Source organism: Hevea brasiliensis, chromosome 18 (genome assembly GCF_030052815.1).
Source record: "Hevea brasiliensis isolate MT/VB/25A 57/8 chromosome 18, ASM3005281v1, whole genome shotgun sequence".
Classification (NCBI taxonomy): Eukaryota; Viridiplantae; Streptophyta; class Magnoliopsida; order Malpighiales; family Euphorbiaceae; genus Hevea; species Hevea brasiliensis.
Genome location: NC_079510.1, coordinates 10,480,163 through 10,502,714, shown reverse-complemented (window position 1 = coordinate 10,502,714; position 22,552 = coordinate 10,480,163). Strand labels below are relative to the sequence as shown.

Here is a 22,552-nt window from a genome sequence, read left to right as displayed (position 1 = left end):
GAAAAATATTATTTTTGATCATGAAGGAAAGCAAACAAATAAGTTTTCTCCTTTCTATTACATGGTTCATTGAATTCTTATTAATCATTGGGTAAAACGCAACACTTCATTCATTATTTGGCTCATTCATTAAAATCCAAGGTAAATTTCTAAATTACATACTCATCTTCTTTCCATAATTTTTTTTTTTACTTTTTCTTATTTCTTAAATTTATTTTCTTGTTTTTGAAGATTTTACAGTGAAAAAATGACTTCAAGAGGAAGAAAATAGAGTACCTCCTTGTATGTATAGAGAAATATCCACTGAAAGAATTAAGTACTTTGGGAAGATTTTTTTTTTTTTTTCTAATAAAGATGAGCGAATTATAATAAATGATGAATTAACAATTTTTTTTCTTAAAAGTGAGCCTTTAACATACCTCGATTCTATTGGAAGCATGCATTCTACAAATCAACATGTTTTAATTCTAATGCACCTTTACTTCAACAGTTAGCTTTTAAATTGCTTAGCCAACCTACTTCATTTTCTTGTTATGAAAGAAATTAGAATATTTATTCTTTTATTCATTCATGTAAAAGGAATAAATTAACTCAAAAATATACATAGGACTTAATTTTTATCCATAATAATCACTGTCTTATGTCGATAAACTCCTCTTAATATTATGATAAAAAAACAAAATTATAAGATGTTCGCTGCGAGGAATTTGAGAGCATAAAAGATGAGTTAGTTCTTGAGTTTGCGAGATAAACCAAAGTTTGAGTTTTTTTTTTTTAATAAAAATGTAACTACAAATATAGATAAGGCACAAGACAATGCAATATAGAAAATGTCATAAATTTATTATCTTTTCTTTTTTTAACATTTGAATCTGAAATAATTTATATTTTTTCTTATGAATATAAAGCTTCTAAATATGTATATTTATAATTGATTTTAAATATTAATTTGGACTTTATTTATTATTAAACATCTTTTATAACACACATACACACATATATATATACCCTTATATTTTTTATATTTACACGTTTCCCCACCTTTTCGTTCCCTATATTTTTAAAATGCCATTTTTCCATATCTTTTTCCACGTTTTCCTATGTCCGCTTTTCCGATTTTGTGCTATATATATATATATATAGAAGGAATAAAAAAAAAACGAAAAGAGAAACTATCCTGCTCTAACAAGGGACTAGCCTTTACAGCACAAACAATATTCACCCAAAACAATAATATTGACAACACTACCAGCAATAAAAAAGAATCAACACAAGAAGAAACCCAGCTGCATATTTTTCTTGTCAACAAGGCATTTTCTATGCAATGGTTTCTTTGAACTTGGCAAGAATGGAGAGCAGAGAACTCCATCAACCCTGTTTCCTCTCAAGAAAGTCTCACAATTGAGTTTCCATGTTTCTAGCACCTAATCTCATATGAGCCTGCTTTAGTTATATAGCGGACCCACTCAACTGTGTTGTACCCACTTTTTTCCCATACCTACACAAAATATCCCATGGTCAATGCAGAATATTTGGAGCAAAATTGGCATTACAAACTTTTAAGTTAAGAATACTCGCCTTGAGAAAACGAACACGTAAACCAGATGCCGTAAACATGGGAACCTGCAAAAACAATGATTTGGAATGTAATCATCGAAATGGTGAATGATTAAAGGAAAAAATTACTATTTAATCCATGTATTTTAATAAAACTAACTATTCAGTCCCTGTATTTTCAAAAATACACTATTTAGTCTTTGTATTTTATTTCTATTAAACTATTTAGTCCCTCAGTCAAAATTTTCGTTATTCATGCTAGTTAAACTGCTATTTAATTCCTTCAATTTAAGAAAACTAATTAGTTGATTATTGTATTTTGAAAAACACTACTATTTAATCATCTATTTTAGTGAAACTAATTAGTTGATACATGTATTTTGAAAAATACAATATTTTGAAAAATATACTATTGGATAAAAATAGAAATTTTGCTATATAATGACTACATTTGAATTCACATAAATATTTTTTAATTTTCAATTCCTTAGACAATATTTTTGTGTTTTCTGTGTCCGAAATAATTTTCCTTGATTACTTTTATATAAGGAAACTGATTAATTTTTTGCGTAAACAGCTCGTACCATTTTTATCAGCGGATGAAAACAAAAAGAAAATGAATGAGAGAAAGGTGTGAGTATAGAAGAGAAGAAATATAGAGACAAATAAGAGAAAAATTGGAGGTAGAGGATTAAGGTAATTTAAGTAAAAAAAATAAGCATAAATTTTAACAACTGTCCCTGAACTTATATAATTGTAACATTACAGTCCTTTAACTTTAAAATGTAATATAAAACCCCTTAAACTTTCAAATTTTGCACGGTAAAACCCCTCTGACTTTCAATTACTGATTTTTCAGTTAGAAAATGATGTAAATAGCTCCCGTATGGCACTTAGTCAACATTTCTCTCTCTTCTCTTATGCAAAGTGTAAAATTACTCTCTTTACGCATGAAAATTTATTCTGTCTATAAAGAGAAAAATGATTCAATTTACACATGGCTTAAGAGAGAAGAGAAATACTGACTAAGCTCCACGCTGGAACTGTCTAGGTCATTGTCTAACTGAAAAACTGGGAATTGGAGATTAGGGAGATTTTACTGTGCAAAATTTGAAAGTTGATGGAATTTTATGTTACATTTTTAATTTGAGGGACTATAATGTTACAACTAGATAAGTTCAGGGATAGTTGTCAAAATTTATCCAAAAAATAATTATGAGACTAAATAGTTAACAGAATCAAATTAGAGGGACTAACTGATGTGTTTTTTCAAAATATAAAGACTAATTAATTATTTTTACTAAAATAGAGAGACTAAATAATAATTTGATCAGTATTAACTAATAAAAAATTGATGAAGAGACTAAACGGTTTAACAGAAGCAAAATATAGGGACTAAACAGTGCATTTTTCAAAATACGGGGACCAAGTAGTTAGTTTTATTAAATTATAGGGATCAAATAGCAATTTATAGATTATTAAAATGGCATACATTTGGATGAAGAAATTGAGCAGTTAAATGAGTGTGCATGCGTGTATCAAGACAACCCTTTTTTTCTTATTTTGTTTACCAATAACCATTACTGAATTAACAAGGACTAAGGTATTTAAAGTTCACTAAAACAGAAATACTTAGCTTTTCTAGTTCTGTAACATCTGGTTATGATGCAGGTCATTAACAAAACGGATAAATTTTGACAATTGTCCATGAACTTATCTAATTGTAACATTAGATTCCCTCAACTTAAAAATGTAACATAAAACCCCATCGACTTTCAAATTTTGCACAGTAAAATCTCTCTAACCTCCAATTACCAGTTTTTCAATTAAACGCTAACCTGGATAGTTCCAGCATGGAGTTTAGTCAGTATTTCTCTTCTCTCTCAAGCCATGTATAAATTGAATCATTTTTCTCTCTATAGACAGAATAATTTTTCATGCATAAAGAGAATAATTTTACACTTTGTATAAGAGAGGAGAGAGAAATGTTGACTAAGTACCATACGGAAGCTATTCACATCAATTTCTAACTAAAAAATCAGTAATTAAAACTCAGAGAGATTTTACTGTGCAAAATTTAAAAGTTTAGGAGATTTTATGTTATATTTTAAAGTTAAAGGACTGTAGTGTTACAACTATATAAGTTCAGAGACAGTTGTTAAAATTTATCCTTAACAAAACAAAAACAATGCATCTGTTATAATTCAGGGAATGAGTGGAATTTAACTTCTAATTCAGCACAATAGCAACATATAATGCATTAGGCACCTGAAACTCCATCTGAATTGGTGGCCTTGTCCAAGACTTCTTCTCTGCCATTGTAGAAATCAGCTCAACTTCTGCACTCAAGGTGGGCTCAGTTTGTCCAGGAAATTTTCTTATCCTAAATGATAGCATGGATATGCCGTTAAGCAATGGTATTCAGATAAAAAGATTATTTAAAAAAAAAAAAAAAAAACAACAACAACAACATAAAGAACTAAACTAATAAGTAGGAGTTAATAAATCTACTGGCGAAAGAATTCATCAATATCAATTCCAGGGACACCATAAGTGATGCTAATGCCCAAGGATACCCGAGTTTTATGATATTATTGCATGACTTTATCTATTAGATCAAACTGCATTGCCAGAAAAGCTATATAACATTCACCAGTTATGAAAAACAAATATTGACTGGGTTAACTAAATCTAACCAGAAAAAGATCACTTTCAGTTCCAGAAAGAATAACTTGGTCCAGCTTTTGATTGGCCCTTTTTTTCTCTTTTAATGGGACACCAATAAAATCTTATGCACATCAATGATCTCAGATTTCTCGTCTCGCTATGTCCCCATTTGGGCCTGGGCAGATTTTGGAAAAGGGTAACCATAGAAAAAGAATAAAAAGACTGACCTCAACAGTCAATACCAGCTCCCTCCCAGTGACATCATTGTAAGCATAATTAAACTCCAGGCATTTACAGATCAAGGAAACTCTTTTATAGTATGTAATTGGATTGTTGGAGATTCAGTTAACACTGCATTTGCAACGAGACATAGCTGCAGCCTTTGGTTTGATCTAGGGAAAATATATTATTATCCATATAAACACTATCATTCTTGGATCCAAATGCCATACCATTAACTTAGGTTATTTTCACTGACAACCTAATACTTGGGTAGGCTATAAGTGTGTAAGATGTTCCAAGTTGGGTAAGCATGAGTTCTAGAGTTGTAAGGCTTTAGACTAAACTTGGTGAGTTCTCTCCCTGTTTATAGGGGTTTGGTTTAAGCCGAGATTAGAGGTAATTTGCAGTGTCTTTGTTGAGGATGAGGTTATCTTCTCTTCTATTTGATGTTTGATGATTGGCTCTTCATGGTTGTCCACCTGAGGCTATGTTCTTCAATATATACTTGATCAATGATGTGGTGGTAATTGGATGGTTAGGACAGATGCAAGTATATATGAGAGCAGAGTGCATATGACATGTTATTTTTGTATGATGCTTGCTTAGATGAAATGCTCCCAATCTCACTTATCTTCCAAGTAATCGCTAAGCAGGGAAGAGCATAGCCAGCTTGGACAATTCAATGGTAGGCCCTAAAAGTTCATCTTCAGCAGAGGCTAGGTTGAGATATTGAAGAGTTTTTTTTTTCTTTTTCTTTTTTGTAATATATTTATAAATAAAGTAATTAACTCCACATGTTAATGAAGTTTATGTGAGTTGTATGGATAATAGTTTTTGCATTTGAAGTATGGTGATGTATGGTTTATGAATATACCACACCCCCCCCCCCCCCCCCCCCTCCCCTCCTTCTCAAAAAGAAAAAGGGGGGGGGGGGCTAAAAAAAAAATTAAATGAATAAAAAAGCACATGCAAGCTTATATGTATGTGTGTGTGTGTGTGTGTGTGTGGAACGTGCATGAGTGCTTTTGTTTGTTATGAATGGACAGGTTTACAATTGTTTCAGCCCTGCTACAGACTTCTTGAGCCTTCAGCTGACCATGTTTTAGCACAAGTCCGTTGGACACAATATTGACATAGACAACATTGCGATCCTAATATAGACAATATGGATTAAGTGGAGACAAGGAATAAGAATTTCAAATTTTAAAAAGCTAAAAATACTCACTTCCAAACCAAACAATCAATTGCAGCATTGTACTTTGCTCGACCTGATGTCACCCGGAAGCTTGCTTTAGCAGTTTGTTTGGGTACAGGAATTTTGATGACAACTCCAAGTGCAAACATTTTTGCACCAAAGACACTCTTGACCTGAAGATTAGTCTACATAAGATAACTAAAGAGCTGCAAAGGCACACACAGCAAGCTTGAAAGTGTAAACTACAAACCTTAACATTCACTTCCATTCGCGTTCGACCAAGTTCCTTGATTGTTGGGAAAACCCGAAATGGAAGATTAACTCCCTCAGTTATGCGATACCTACAAAAAGATGAATCAGCAGACAATTAAATAGGTCAAAAGATTTAAATATATATATATATACTGACACCACTTCCAATGAGAATCAACTATACATTTGGAGAAGTGAAATAATAAACCAATTGGACTTTTTAACTATGAGAACAACGGATAGAAGAAACAGTTTAAAATAAGCATTCTAAAATATACAAGTGCTGATGGGACATTTAGCGATAAACTTCCAACTGGAAACAAAAAAACAACATACATTCTCAAGCAAATGGCAATAAGAAAGGATGGTTACCTGACAAAATATAACTGCTGCACATTATGCAAAATTATAGCATACAAGGAAACATAAGAAACACAAAATATACATTTAACCTAATTTTTAAAAAAGAAAGGAGGAAAAAAAAGATTAATGTAATCTAGGAAAGGCCTCAATGGAAGATAAAATTGAAAAAGAAATTTAAAGGTGGTCTAGATGTGTTGCAGAGAATAAATACTCAATGCAAAGAGATGGCTCTAAGTAGATTAGGCAAAACAAAAATGAAATCATATTTTAATTCCTAAAAATTGAGATAAATAATCCATTGTTGAGACAACATGCTAGACTATTACATGTATGATTGGAAATTTCATTAGCAAAACAAAATCCATTGTTAAGCACAATAAGTTATGATTGGAAATTTCATTAGCAAAACAAAATCCATTGTTAAGCACAATAAGTTTGTACTATATTGGTTGCGGTTAATACAACAATAATAATAACTAATCATTAATCCCAAACTAGTTAGAGTCAGTTATATGAATTATTTTTCACCATTCAACTTAGCTTGAAACCAAATCTACATCAATATCCAAAAAATTATAAATTTTTTAATAATACTTCCCTCTACATCGTTTTAGGTCTCCCCCTCTCCCTTTTGACTCCTTCAACACTAACTTATTATACTTCTATGCTAAGGCATTCAATATTCTACATTGCACATGACCAAACCATCTTAATCGACCTTTTTTCATTTTATCCCCCATATGTGCTACATACACTATCCAACGAATGTGATCATTCCTAATCTTATCCATTATCATGATACCAGACATCGATCTTAACATTTACATTTCTATCACACTCATTTTGTAGGCACATTGTACCTTAGATGTAATAAAACTTCGCTCCATATCGTTTTAGGTCTCCCCTTTTTCCTTTTCACTCCCTCTACCACTAACTTATTACGCTTCTGTACTAAGGCATTCAGTAGTCTACTTTGACTTGACCAAACCATCCTAATCAATCCTTTTTCATTTTATCCCCTATTTGTGCCACATACACTGTCTAACGAATATGATCATTCCTAATTGTTGAATATACTTTTTTTTGAGAAAAAAAAAAATAGTATATATTATTATATTTTTCAGTATGAATACGCTTTACACACTCTTCCTATTTATACATAAGAAATCTAGATACAACAAGAATTTTAGACTAACTAGAAAACTAAAAGAAGAAGATAAATGGAAGAAATAAAACTTCTACAAAAACAGGGACTTTAACAAACATATTCCAACACTCCCCCTCAAGTTGATTTATGTATATCATACATGCCTAACTGGAAAACTAGAGTATGGAATATTTTGTAGCTTAATCCTTTAGTGAACACGTCGGCTACTTATTCCTTTGAAGTCACATGCGGGACACTTAAAGACCCATCCACTATTTTATCCTTTATGAAGTGTCGATCAATCTCTATATGCTTAGTCCGATCATGTTGAACTGAATTATAAACTATACTGATTGCAACTTCGTTGTCACAAAACAAGGACAAGCTATTTGCATCTGATAGTTTCATTTCCCCCATCAATTTTTGCAACCATAATAACTCACTATTTCAGGTCTAGTACGAGAGAGATAAATCAATCTCCCAACCAACCTTGATATCTTCCTATGTTAACTGATTCCCCAACTCCTACTTGTAGCTTGCGATTCACTTCGATAGGAGATTCTGCTGGTTTACAGCCAAATATGCCAATCTCATCTAGGAGATCCAATATGTACTTCCTTTGAGAAATAAAAATTCTTCTGTCTGATCTGGCGACTTGCATTCCAAGGAAGTACCTTAACTTACTCAAGTCTTTAATCTCAAATTCTTGGGCCTGGAGGAATCTCCATCTCTTCCTTCTCTTCTAAATCTCCATGCAAAAAAACATTTTTAACATCAAACTGCTATAAATCCCATTCAAGGTTTGCAACGCATGACAGTAAGATCTTGATAGTATTCATCTTTGCAACAGGCGCAAAAGTCTTCTGATAATCTACCCCATATGTCTGAGTAAAGCCTTTTGCCATTAGCCTGGCCTTATATCTCTCAATGGACCCATCTACTCTATGCTTCACAGTAAATTTACATCCAACTAGTTTCTTTCCCAATGGAAGAGTAAAAAGATTGCATGTCTCATTTTTGCCAATGCATTCATCTACTTTACCATGGCTGCCCTCCATTTTGGATTAAGATATGCTTTCTTCTAATCCTATGGGATAAAAACAGAAGAAACAGACAAGACAAATGCTCTATAGGAGGGATATAAGGAATCACAAGAAACAAATTTAGGTATAGGATGTTTAGTGCAATTCCTACCTCTTTTTCTGAAAGCAATAGGTATATCAAGATCATCAGAAAGAGAATTAGAATCAGATTGAGTATTAGGAGACTCACCACATACTTCTTTAGGTTCAAGATATTCAGGAAATGAATCCAGGATTTCTGACTGATTAGGTGTATCAAGCTCAATAACTGCATCCATCTTTTCACGAGGAGTGCAAGTACTCAAATCCACCCTATTTAGTCTCTCTCTCTCTCTCTATGGGTTGAGAAGCAACTGATTGGGCCTTATCCTCACTACTTTGGGCCTTATCCTCACTACTCAGATTGGGTTCAAGTCTAAAAACCTCCCCTTAAAAAGGTGTAGGGTTAGAAACCTCTTCCTTCTTATTCTTCCTCTAAAGAGGTGACTGGAAATAAGGTTCAAATTCCCTAAAGGCGATATCCATGCTCACAAAGTATTTCCTTGAAGGAGAATGATAGCATTTATACGCTTGCTGAGTTCCAGAATAACCCACAAATTAGGCTCTAGGTTCTAATTTCCCAACATGTGACCTATGAACAAAACAAACACACCAAAAAACGTTTTCAAGAAACAGTATAAGAGTTCTTCCCTTTAAGAACTTCCAAAGAACTCTTAAAGTTTAATCTGTGAAGAGGCATCCGATTGATAAGATATGTAGCAGAAAGATCAGCATCCCCCAAGTAAGATGTAGGAAGGTTCATTGTCAACATAAAGCATCTAGCCACTTCAAGTAAATGCCTGTTTTTCCTTTTAGACACTCCATTTTATGCACTGGTATTCACACAACTAGTTTGATGTAGGATCCCATGGGAATCTAAATAAGACTGAAAGTCTTTGTTCATATACTCTGTCCCATTATTAGTTCTTAAAATTTTGACCTATGCATCAAACTAGGTGCGAATCCTTTTATGAAATTATTGAAAAAAAGAAAAGACTTCATTTTTAGTTCTCAATAGATAAACTCAAGTCACTCTAGTGCAACAATAAATAAAAGTAACAAACCATCCATAACTAGATAAAGAGATTGTTTGAGTAGAACCCCATACATCAGAATGAATAGTCATAAATGGAACTAAAGCTTTATTATTTATTGAATGATAAGAATGCCTTGTGTGTTTAGAAAGTCCACAAGCATCACAAACTAATAATTCTGATTTGCATTGTCTAAACCAAATGAGATATAACCTTTCTAAGATTAAAAAAGAAGGATGTCCTAGTCTCCTATGCCACTGAATGATCTCCTGAACAGTTGTTATTGAATTCCCTAGCAAAGCTTTAGGATTTGAGAAATCAACATTGTCATCTAGCAAACACAAGTCATCCTACATTCTATCACTGTCAATCATTCTCCCTATTTTTAGTTTCTGAAATGTACAATAGGCAGGAAAAAATTTAATTTCGCAGTTAAGGGCTTTAATAATAGAGCTAATAGACAAAAGGTTAATAGAAAAACTAGGCACATGTAAAGCTGAATTGAGATTTATAATGGGAGAACATTCAACAAAACCTATTCTAGAAATATTGACTAAGGATCCATCCGCTATGCTGACTTTTACTTTTCTAAACATGGGGAATAGGTTGTGAACTTATTTACAGAGCCTGTCATGTGCCTGTTTGCTCCAGAACCCAAAAAGAAATTTTTAAAGTTGACAATAAAAGCATTACCTAATTTAACAAAATTAGAAGAAGCAACTATGGCAGCTTGAGATTTCAGTTATGACAGCAAATGCCTTATGCACTGTACTTCATTTGAGAAGATCCCAGTGGTATTTGTGCTTTTAGAACAATCCACTATCTCAAACACATTTGCTTGAGGTCTTGTTGAGCCCATCCGTTTACCACCACGCCCTTTAGTTGGGCGTCCATGCAATTTCCAGCAATGCTGCTTTGCATGTCGGGATTTCTCACAGTAGTCACAATTGAGATGATCCTTGTCTGATGGACCATTATATGAGGCAGGTGACTGTTCTCAAGAAGTAGCAGCAGCTAACACAGCCTTGTCAGTAGGTATAGAATGGATCATGACACTTTTACAACTTTCTTCCTGTTGTACATAGTATAGGTTGGCTGTGGCCGGAAAAAATCAATGGAAAATGCTTCACGCGCCAGCGCGTGGGAATGATGCCAGAACTTACAGCAGCGCGTGGGGTCACATGTCACCAGACGATGGCGAATCTCCAAGGACAGGCTGATCGCTGGCTGGTTGTCCTTCTGAGGTAGGCGTACTTCAACTTCCCTTGCAGACATCACCTAGAAGCTTGACCCAAGAAAACCCTAACCCTAACTCTGATTGCTCACACTAATGAAGGATAGCAAAGCTCTTATACCATATTGAACAGACTGGTTTTTGAGAAAAAATTAGTATATATTATTGTATGTTTCAATATGAATATGTTTTACACACTTCCTATTTATACGCAAGAAATCTAGATACAACAGGAATTCTAGACTAACTAGGAAACTAAAGGAAGAAGATAATTGAAAGAAGTAAAACTTCTACAAAAACAAGGACTTTAACAAACGTATTCCAACACTAATCCATTATTATGGTATCAAATATTTATCTTAACATCTATATTTCTATTACTCATCTTGTAGATATATTGTACCTTAGATGTCCAACATTTACTTTTATACAACAAAATTGACCTAACCATAATTCTATAGAAATTACCTTTTACTTTGTCAAGTATCCTATAGTTGCACACCACACCAGTCGCACTACTCTATTTTATCCATCTTGTTTTGATCATATAAATTACTCACTCATCTATTACTTCGTTCTTCTGGATGATAAAACCTAATACTTGAATTGGTTACATTCTGCCATTCTGGCACCAAAACTCTATCCAATCAAATATCATATCCACCCCTTTTACGAGTCTGTTTGGCATCGCTACTGAAGCTATTATCAGGAAAACACTTCTTCAAATATATTAGTTAGAGAGTGTTAAAAACTAATTTAAAATTAAATTTGATAAATTTTAGTCATAAAAAAACTAAAATAACAATATAGCCTTTTTCTAAACTATTTTTTTCAACAACTAAAATGTTTCTTTTTCTAAAAAGCACTTTTTGGCTGTCCAACCACAATGCCAAACGAGCTACATGAGAACTAAATTCACAATGTATATATTCTGACTAAAACCCTTACTCTAAGAGTCTTCCACAACTCTAACCTTTGGTTAACTCCTTCATTAGTTTCTTTCACAAAGATAATATCATTATGCACCATGGGACATCATCTTTAGTATAAATAATTAGCTCATCCATAACTAACATAAATACATACGGACTCAAAGCCAATTCCTGATGTAAACCCACTGTTGCGAGGAACTCATCTGTATCCCCTTTCAATGTTCTTACATTTGTGATTGCTCCTTGATATATCTCCTTAATGAAATCCATATATTTGAGATGGGCTTCTCTCTTCTCCAGCACTCGCTAAAGAACATCCCTTAATATCATATACTTTTTCTAGGTTAATAAATACCATATAGAGTTCCCTCTTCCTCTTCCTACATATTTTCATTAATCTTCTTAACAAAAAGTAGACTCTATTATAGATCTACCAAGCATAAAGCCAAACGCGTTCTCTAATACATTAGAAGTATCCCTAAGTTTGCATCCAATCATTATCTATCATAGCTTTATCGAGTGACTCATCAAATTTAATGCCACAGTAATTTGTACAATCTTAAATGCATAATTTATTCTTAAAGATATTTCACTCCTTCAGCATTTTTTCAAATTTTAGTATGCCATCGAATTGCATTGTTAACCAAGCAACTCCAACCTCCCCACAACACTTCCATATTTTTATCAGGACACCAACTAGGCTACAAGTTCTACCTATCTTCATATTTTTCATGACCTGTTCAACTTTAACAAACTTGATTCCATGAGTATAGCTAAGGTTCTTCTCTATCAAAGGAACAATAAGGTTTGTAAAATCATCCTCATAACTCACATTGAACAGCTGATCAAAGTAGCATCTCCATCTCTCATTAATCTCATTATCTCTAGACAATACTTTATGATTATCATCTTTAATGCATTTGACTTGATTTAAGTCTCTACCCTTCTTCTCCTTCAATCATGCTATACATATACATCTCCTTCTCCCCCTCTCTTATCCCCAGCTTTTGATACAAATTAGCTAGAGATTACCACAAGCGTTGCTAACCATTTTCTTAGTTTCTATCCTTGGCAACTTATATTTCTCAAAGGCCTCCCTATCTTTCATTGTTGGCAACCGGTAACTTTATATACCATTCTCTTTTCATCTCAATAGCCTTTTGAAATTCCTCACTAAACCACTAAGACTCTTGTGCACGTGGTCCTCTACTTTTGGATACGCCTAGTATATTCACTGCAACTTTTTTAATGCAGCTCGCCATCAGACTCCATAAGGTATCAACATGATCTTCTATATTCCATACACTTTCTATCAATATATTCTCCATAAAAGCTATTTGGTTCATGACTTCTAAGTTCTACCATCAAGTTTTAGATTACATAAATCTTTTCTTCTTCACTCCACTCTTTATCTTCACATCTAAGGCCACTAGCCTATTGACTGTGGTTAATACAATTAAACCTTATACTTATAGTTAATAAAATTAAAAAAAAAAAAAAGAGATCTTCATCTGATTGTTATGAGAATAATCAACAAAAATATAATTCAAGAAAAACCCATAATAGGGCACTTCAACTATTGTCCATTTTTTAGGTAACATGGTAAGCCAACAATATCAAACTAGAAAGTGGATTGCTTATGCGGAATCTAATAATTATAATTAACCAAGGACAAATGAAAATAAGAGTAAACTCATAAAAGAAACTAAAAAAAGTTGTGTTTAGCAATTGCTAATGTACACCACAACACATTAAATAACGAAAGTTTCAACTTTAAAGTATATACTCAATCATAAGGATTTCTGATCTTACTTCATCAATTCAAATTCACCATCCGGTGGGACAAAACTAACGGTCTTCTCTGAGTTGAACCTTGTCAAATTTACACATTGGTGGAAAGTAACATCATCAAGCTCGATCGTTTTACCACTACATGAAACAAGATCAAGTTACTAGAGCAAGCTTTAAAAAAAAAAAAAACAGTGCAAGACCACTAGCAAACAAATTATTGAATCAATTGTTATATACTAAACAAGAACAAAATTCAACCTAAATACAGCGAATGAATTGACCAATTACAAAGTTGAAGAATTTTATTTTTTTTTTAAAAAAAACTAAGGAAAAGAAGGAAGGGAAGGGGGAAATTGTTGACAACAAGGTTAAAAACTTTAAAATAGCGAGTTTTTGAAATATCTTACATAAGATTCAATGTGAAATTGTCAAAATCAGAAGTAGTAGCAATACGCACTTCCTATTTGTGGAGGGGGGGGGGATGGTTTTTGTTGTGTGTATATCATGTGCTAGAATCAGAAGTAGCAACAGTAAAAAGCACTTCTTATTGGTGTGAAAATCAAACATGTTAACTAATGCCATTTGGGGCATTGTTTGCATTTCAATAGGCTTCCAAAAAAATTGAAGCCAGAAAAAATAATCAATAAAATATGTTTTTCCTTAATAGTGTGTGTATGTGTGTGTGTGTGTGTGTGTGTGTACATGCATATATATAGACACACACAAAATTTTGACAAGTAAATAATTTAGCAATACCAAAAGGCAGTTAGGTTCACGAGGAGCAAACTTGACTCAATAAAATTACCAATGAGATGACAAGCACTCCAAAAAATTTAGGATGTCGATTAACATTATATAGATTTATTGTTGTCAAGGCATGTTCAAGCAAGATGCAAGGCGCATGCCTAGGCACACCTCTACAGAATTTCATTGAAATTTCAACAAAATTCTCCAATTATCTACTAAAGATTGACTTCTGTATATCTACACACGCATACACAAAGTTATACAGGTTAAAGGAATGTATACAAGATCAAAGCTCATTAGAAAGAAAGAGGCTAAAATTATGTTTGTTAACATAAGACAAATATAGTTGACTTTGAAATGAGATTAATTAATTCCTAAAATCATGTTAATATAAGTTTTTTTTCCTATTTTAGATTTTATTTGACCTTGACCTATTTGTTACAAGTTGATAAATCTATTTTTAAATTTCCAATTAGCTAGTTGTCATGAGTTGACTATCCTTTTTCCATTTCTTTTGCTTGTCTTATTTTTCCAAATTTAATTACTTTTTTTTGGTTTCTTTTTTTTTTTTCTTTGCTAGCCCATTTTCTCTTTTTTCTTTTTCTATGTGCCTCTTCTTTTCCATCTCTTTTCTAGGTGACTTGTTCTTTTAGATGTTTTCTATTGCTTTTTGCTCAATTTTTATAGATGAAAATATTGCTTATTAACCTAGCTTGTATGAGGTGATGTTATATTGTTTATTTGACCATAAGCAATCTATAATTAAGGAAGGAAAAGAGGTTAGATTGACAATAATAAACTTAATTCTTCTGTCACAACAAAGAAGACTAAGTTACTCTTGACAATAAGCATTTTCTTATAGTTTTTTTTCTGGGAATTACTGCTACTTAGTAGGAAATTTGGAATATGATTTAAGAGTTTTAAAATCTTTTAGTTTTATTTTCATTTGGATTTCTAAAACATTAGTATTTAGTGCTAGAATCCTAAATGATTTATGCTATTAATATGAGTTGACCTACATAGGGTTAGTTATCTTTCTTTCTTCCTTTTTTTTTTCACCTAATGTCACTCAAGCACACCCGCACATGTGCCTTGTGCCTTGCACTTGTACCTAGGCTTCAGAACCCCCTTAATGCACCTTACGCCTTTAATAACTAGGCAAAAGACCCATTTTGGCCCTTTAACTTATAGCTAATAGTCACAATATCCCCAAACAAAAACTTACAATCAAACATGCCCCTCAAATTTTAATTTCGACTAAACAAGTCCAAAATTTAATAGCATTAGTTAATGGCGTTTAAAAAATTAACAAAATAAGTTATTAATTAATAAAATAAGTTATTAACGAATAAAATATTACTTTTACATTTTAAATGATTAAAATAATTTTTAAACTTTACAAAAACAAAAAAAAAAAATCGACATGATCTCCATAAACCCTTCCTTTTCTCACCACCCAAACACAAACCAAATTTCTGGGCCTCAATTCATTAAACCTCATCTTGGAACTTGGCACATAGGGGCTCTGTTTAAGGGAGATTCCATGGACTTCTACAACTTGGAATTGAGCAGCCCAAAGATTGTGGCTATCAAACAAAATCAGGTGAATTGGTAGGCAAGTTCAAAGGATCAATCAATTGCCCACAATTATTGAGAAAAGCAGAATTATCATTGTTGCCTTTTCAAGAAACAGAGAAGGAAGATGACAAAGAGGAAGAAGGAGAAGATGAAGAGGCAGAGGAGGGGAGAAGATGTTAGATTGGAAGACAAGCCATTGGTATGGTGGCTCAGAGTCAAGATGACAAAGATTACACTGAGCCACCAGTAGCATCGTTGTTTGAGCTGACTAAGCTCTCTTCTAGGTCCCCTTATTGCAGAGTTAATAGCCACTTGTTCTTGTTTCTGTTTTGACACTGATTGTGTGGTTAAGGCACCCAACAAGTGTTCAACTGTAGTCTGCTCTTAACAAAGGCGTTGTTCTACACAGTGATGCAGTGCCTTGGAGCCACATGTGGTGCTAGTGCGGTGAAAAGATTTGAAGCACCACTAGAATTCTTTGTTTGTTGATGGTGTCTATAGTGTGAACCTAGGTTACACTAAATGTCACAACCCATTTTTGGAATTGGAGCATTGGACCAACACTAGGGCCTTGGTAGGTTTAAAGCCACCAACGCCCATATTAAGCCTTGATCGTCTCTTTACAAACCTGAATAATAACTCGAAATTTTTATTAAAATGTAATAATGCAAAATGCAACTTTGAACTAAATATTCCAGCCCTTATAACACAATCTATTATGGGGTGGCACAGTACAAACCACAACTTATTTCAACATGGAGCCGACGCTCATTAGTTTTCTTAGGTTAATTTGAGGATATCACAAGGCACATAAGAAAGAACTACTAATAATAAAAATGTTTACGACATTGCTTTGAATTATTTTCAAGAGCAAATTACAAAAAATTATTTACATAAATTAGCAAATAAATAAAAAGCTTAAGTGCTAAGTATAATAAGAAAATTTGTATCATATTCAGAACAAGTCAGTAGCTATGCTCAGTGCATAGGTGAATCTAGCTTGAATGAAGGGACAAAAAATGAGAGTGACGATAATATGAGCTAACCTCTAATTCCAATAAACCTTTCCAATCAACAATAAATTTTAAAACTATTCAAAACTTAACACAAATGATAGTTGATATTTAATTGATAAGGAAAACAGATAATGAAAGATGACAAAACTAAACCAGAAAATGGATTATAGGATACTATGCTGTCACAACTGACCAAATGTAGTATTCAGAATGTTCTGATATCATAACATGATAAAGGAGAAAAGGTAATCTCAGCAAATAGCCAATTTCAGAAACAAAGTTTAAAATTTATATTCTTTGTTCATCAAAAGAATGATATTCTGGAGCCATGGATATAGAAAGGTGGAAAAAAAGCACAAGCAAAAATCTGCTATCTTATGTAATTTTCCCTACATGCTGAAAAAATGGAAATCAAAAAGGTGAAATTATATACTAATGAGCTGAAAAAGCAGGTACAATACAAATAAGAGAATTACAGCAAAGTAAAGGCAACCTGCGAAGGATTATAATCTTGTATCATGAAAACTACCTTTTAGCAGGACGGGATTTCAGTTGCGACTCTTTCTCAAGCCCAATTTTATCATTTAAACCCAACTTCAAATCAGGCATTCCAGAAAGGAAGCACTTCATAAGAACCTTCCCGGTTACATCACAACGTAGAACGCTACCTATAATCACCAAATTGTTTATGAACAACTGAATCAGTCCTAACAAAAAAAAAGAGACTTAATAATAATAATAATAATAATAATAATAATAATAATAATAAACACCATTTCCCACCTTTTGAAGACATGAGAAGATTTACGCTTTCCACAATATCAAGAAAAACCTGTATGGAATGAAGATGAAAATCTAGAAGAAAGGCAAAATATTAATTGAGATGCACAGACAAATTAATCACCTCATTCTTTTTATAAACAAGGCCCTCTCTCCGCCAACCAACAGCACCTGTGACTTGTAACGTTGCATTAAGAACGGGTTTATCTGTAGGCTATTTTATTTTTCACAATGGTAAAGAGGAAGAGAAACATAATCAGACTGTTTATCATAGCATGACATAAGAGAAATTCACCAACTTTTATAGTCAGGTCAGATTTATATATTCAAAGTTAATAGACATAGATATCCAAGAAAAACAGCAATTGTTCTACATTTTTACTGGATAACTTTTCTTGAAATAAACATCTAACCTTGGATGAAAACGGTGAGCGCACTCCTTCCTGAGTGATGTAAAGCTTTAAAATCTCAGGAGACAGATTTTGTGGGTAACCAAAGTCCATGATTTCTGCAATTTAAAGAAAGATATAAACCATTCATCAGATTATGTTATAATTCATTTCCGAAATAAAAAATAAACAATTAATGATTTGGCCTTTCATTTCTTGCATGATTAATGGCAGGAAAATTCACAATGCACATAGTTGAGTAGAATTTCATCAAAAAACTACAAGAAAGAACGAAAGGAAGATACAACTGCACAGCATAGTACCGTTCAAATGAATTTCAAACAACATACCATCCAACAGCTCATAAATCAGGACAAAATTATTTCTGATGGCATCTTCATCAAAAGCCCCACCAAAGTATGATTTAAACAATGTAACAGCCTGTTTGCAACATAAAGTGAGCCATTAAAACAAGAACATGTTACTTGTGTCTTCTTGAACCAAAATGTCTCAGAGAAATACTACTGGAACCTAGGAGCATTATTTAACAACAGAATCCAACCAATTTTGCCAATTGCATGAACTAGGAACTAGAATTATTAATGAACTCAACAATCTTAAAAAGCAATTTTTCAGTAAAACTATTAAATTAAGAGTACTAATTCTTGTGATTTTACACTAACAATTTAAAAAAAAAAATCATCAAATTATTTAATGTAGAAAAAAAAAATTATGCTCTCTAAAACAGCAACTAGACCAATCATTACTCATATGGATGATGAGGCCAAATCTGAAGGGATATCAGCAAAGATAAGCTAAGCACCTCAACGACAAACTTGAATGCACAAGCCACATTAGCATTGCTGCTGACAACAATCACAATGTAGACATTGCTAATTCTCATGTAAAAGAAAGAGCAACCTCCAATCTGCCGTACTGGGCAGGTGCCAAGTTCTTTTGTTTGCATTATATGCGTTCGGAATGCATCCACCATATTTCCACTGATAGAAATTGTATGTGTTAGCCCACATTAAAACATAAAGCCACCATATAATGCAGCAGAAAAAATCAATTCATTGGGAAATGAGAGGAACAATCGAAAATGTATTAATAGAGAAATAAGTAGCATAAATATAAAAGTATATAGTTAATCAGGCAACAAAAAGAGAGAAAAAAAAAAGAGAGAAAAAAAAAAAAGAAGCCAATGCTTCCAACTAAGTCCTTTCAAAGAGATACATGCCATTCAAGCATGTGGCAGAGGTAAAGCCTAATTGGTGCCACATCTGCTTTTAAAAGATGAGGTTTTGAGCACCTTACCAATCATCAGAAGAGGGGGAAACCCCATAAATATAAAAGGATATAGTCAATCAGGTAACGAAAAGAGAAGGAGAAAAAAAAAAAAAGGAAGCCAATGCCTCCAAAGAAGAGCATGAGGATTCCATACTAAGTCCTTTCAAAGAGATACATGTCATTCTAGAATGTGGCATTGGTGCCACATCTGCCTTTTAAAGATAAGGTTTAGAGCACCTTCCCAATTATCAGAAGAGGAGAAACCCATCCTGAGATCACTAAACCTCAGGTTTAGCTTCAGTCCTTCGGCACCTCCTTTTCTGAAGGTAAGGACTTCAACATTTCAATCCTAACAGGTATTAAACAGACTGATACTTTTGTTACACATTAATCTGAGGAGTACATTTTACTAGGTCCAAAACTGCAGTCTAACCCCCTCATCATCACTAATCACAAATAACAGAATGTTGTCAACGCTAGAGTAAAACCTAACCCCCAAAAAAAGGCAGTTCTACAATAAAATCAATATTGCGCAGCAAAAAAACAGTATTCCCACATCTTCAAAGCAAAAGCTCGGCTACATACTGAAGCTCCCAATACTGTTTTAAAGATTCTGTCGATTCACAGGTAAGTTCAAACCCTACCAACATTAAAAGCATACGCATTTGCTCCAAACCTTCCCTTAATGCACAATCACACAGATTACACCAGACCCAGAAATGTTTATGCACAAAAACACATAACCCTTCGCACAAAAATCATCTCTTTAAAGTAATAAAACCACCCATTAACAGTAAAATCATCGTAAAGCCAGTGCTCATAAAATTTGGTACGTTTCGCTAACATGGTTCCTAAAATTCAAAAGCACCCAACAAATAAGTAGATATTTATTACCCGACATCGTCACGATAAAGACGATTGATGAGTACATCTCCACGAAGATTTAAGAAATAGATCGCAGATGCAGCCACCGGCATCGCTGAACCAGTGTATCAAGGAGACACGAGGATGATGATGGGTGAGCACAGATCTGGGGGTTTTGAGTTTAATGGAGCGAGTCGATTTGATTGATTAGGATTGCATATGGTGGACCGTGGACGCCGGATGAGAAGACCTGCTATGGAAGAAAAAGAAATTTTCTTCGTGAGTTGCAGAGCCGTAGTCAGCATTCAGCAACGGCACTTTTCGGTCTTTCCTTTAGCACGCGCTTTAACTACCAGAATTTTTCTAGTGCCAAATCCTGCTCCATCATACTCTAAGCTTTTATTTGGAAGGAGGTTTTTTTAAAGCACAAGTCATTTCGAGCCTCTCAAATAAATTAGTTGATTAATAAATTTTTCTCATTAAAATTTCCATATATTTTAAAATAATTTTTTTTCTTTCAAATACTAAAAATTATAAAGTTTAAACATCATGAAAAATCTTATTTTAAAAAACTTTATTTTATAAAATTTTATTTTATTCCACCTCCTTCTAAACAAAGCATGAGATACTAAATATATAATAGACTAATCTATTAAATATTTAAATTTTATATATTTATATTTTGGGTCATACTTTAACTATCATCGAAAACAAAGAAAACTATGAAACAATTTCGATATATCAATACGGGTCCGGGAGCCTCATACCATATACTGTATATTTATACTCATACTCTTGTGGGCATCAGTGTCAAGGAAGCCAAGGACTGAAATAAGCTGAGAGAATTTTTCTGGAAGGATGGATAATGAGACTAGGGGAACAGGAATGGCTTGGTGGACATATTGGTGGATTTGGGCCTGTTTGGCTAAGTGGAGGCCAAAATATGGGCTGTCATCAGAATCTGAGTCTGATTCTGAAGTTGAGATTTCTGTATTAAAGTTGTCCAGTGCAAATACTGTTTCATTGTTAGGTTCTACTTGTTCTAAAAACAGTGATTCAACATCATGGTCATCATCATCAAATGGGCAAATTTGTTGAATATGTTGAATGAGCTTATCAGCCTTATTTGGATTCTTTAGGTAGTATTTTGCATAATGGCCCTTATTGCCACATATGTAACAACGATCAGATTTGGAGGCAGTTTTGCTATGAGTTATTCTTTTAAAATATCTGACCTTCTGTCTATGCTTCTTTGGGGAGGATAACTTGGAGGGATGCCACTATTTCTATTGAAACTTCTTGTGATGTTTCTTCTTCTTTGTCTTACATTCACAATTTCTGTCTTTGCATTTGATTAACAAATGAGACTTTTGGCAAACATGTTTGAGTGTCTTGCTATTATCAATAATGTCTCTAAACATTTTCTGCTAGTCACACATTTTCTCTAAACAAGCTAGCGTGAGCTGGTGAATTTCTTCGATAGAGATTGTATTGAAATCTCTTCTGGTAGCTGTGATAGAACGATGGAGCTCTGGCTATAATTGTTTTGCCAGAGAGGCGATGAATGTATAACGCAGATTTGCATCATTAAAGCCATTAAGCAGATAATAGCGTTGCATCATTCTTTGACAGTGCTTTTCTATGTCTGTCCTTTTGAGAGAGCAGCAGCGCATATCAAAGAACTCTTATCTGAGTTGTTTGTTGTAAAGAAAAGCATCTCTAAGAAATTCAGTAAAGATGTCATTTACTGTGGCAAGAGGGGTAAGATGGTAGAACTATAAAAGATGATATTCTCCTATAGAGGAGAATCAATCTTGAAGCTTTTCAATAGTTCTGGATACAAACTCTCTGAGGACTGCATGGGAATCAATGTCAGTGCCAATAACTTGAGTATTAATCCATGCTTTAAATTTCGCAAGACAATTACACCATTGGGAAGGTGGTACATCATCTATAGTGAACTAAGGTCCTGAAGCAGGCTGGGAAGGCTGTTGAGAATTGGGTGGAGCAAAAGACAATTATTTTGCATCATTATTTAGAATTTCAACATGAGAGGTGCTGGCAGTAGGTTCTGCTGTTAGTCCTGGTGGAGGAGGAGGTCCTGTAGCACCAGTTTCAGAGGCAGAAGGAGCAGTAGGGTCTGCCATAAGCAAACCAGTGAGGTCTATCAATTGTCCTTCAGAATCAGAAGAATCATATGCATCAGAGTCATCCGAGGGTGATTGTTCAGTAGGTGTTATGGGTAATTGAGGTGGTAAAATGGGAGGATACTGGGAAAGCATGTGCTGTGGTGAAGGAGGAGGAGCAGAGCTTACAGGTGCTTTGCCTTTTGCTAGGTCTCTGGGTAATGATTCATTAGAGGATGAATGGGTA

General features: G+C 33.6%; 1 protein-coding gene across 1 annotated transcript; it reads right to left on the bottom strand.

The window, feature by feature from the left end:
• Window positions 1–1,178: 1,178 nt before the first annotated feature.
• LOC110646067 (AP-2 complex subunit mu) lies at window positions 1,179–20,584 on the bottom strand. Its single transcript, XM_021799382.2, has 13 exons — window positions 20,210–20,584; window positions 18,849–19,026; window positions 18,376–18,466; window positions 18,050–18,144; window positions 17,761–17,850; window positions 17,640–17,688; window positions 17,386–17,524; window positions 13,537–13,653; window positions 5,892–5,982; window positions 5,672–5,814; window positions 3,826–3,940; window positions 1,579–1,623; window positions 1,179–1,498 (listed from the first exon to the last, which is right to left on the bottom strand). Exons 1-13 carry the CDS (start codon window positions 20,290–20,292, stop codon window positions 1,418–1,420), a joined length of 1,317 nt encoding a protein of 438 aa, XP_021655074.1. The 5' UTR covers window positions 20,293–20,584; the 3' UTR covers window positions 1,179–1,417.
• Window positions 20,585–22,552: the final 1,968 nt, after the last annotated feature.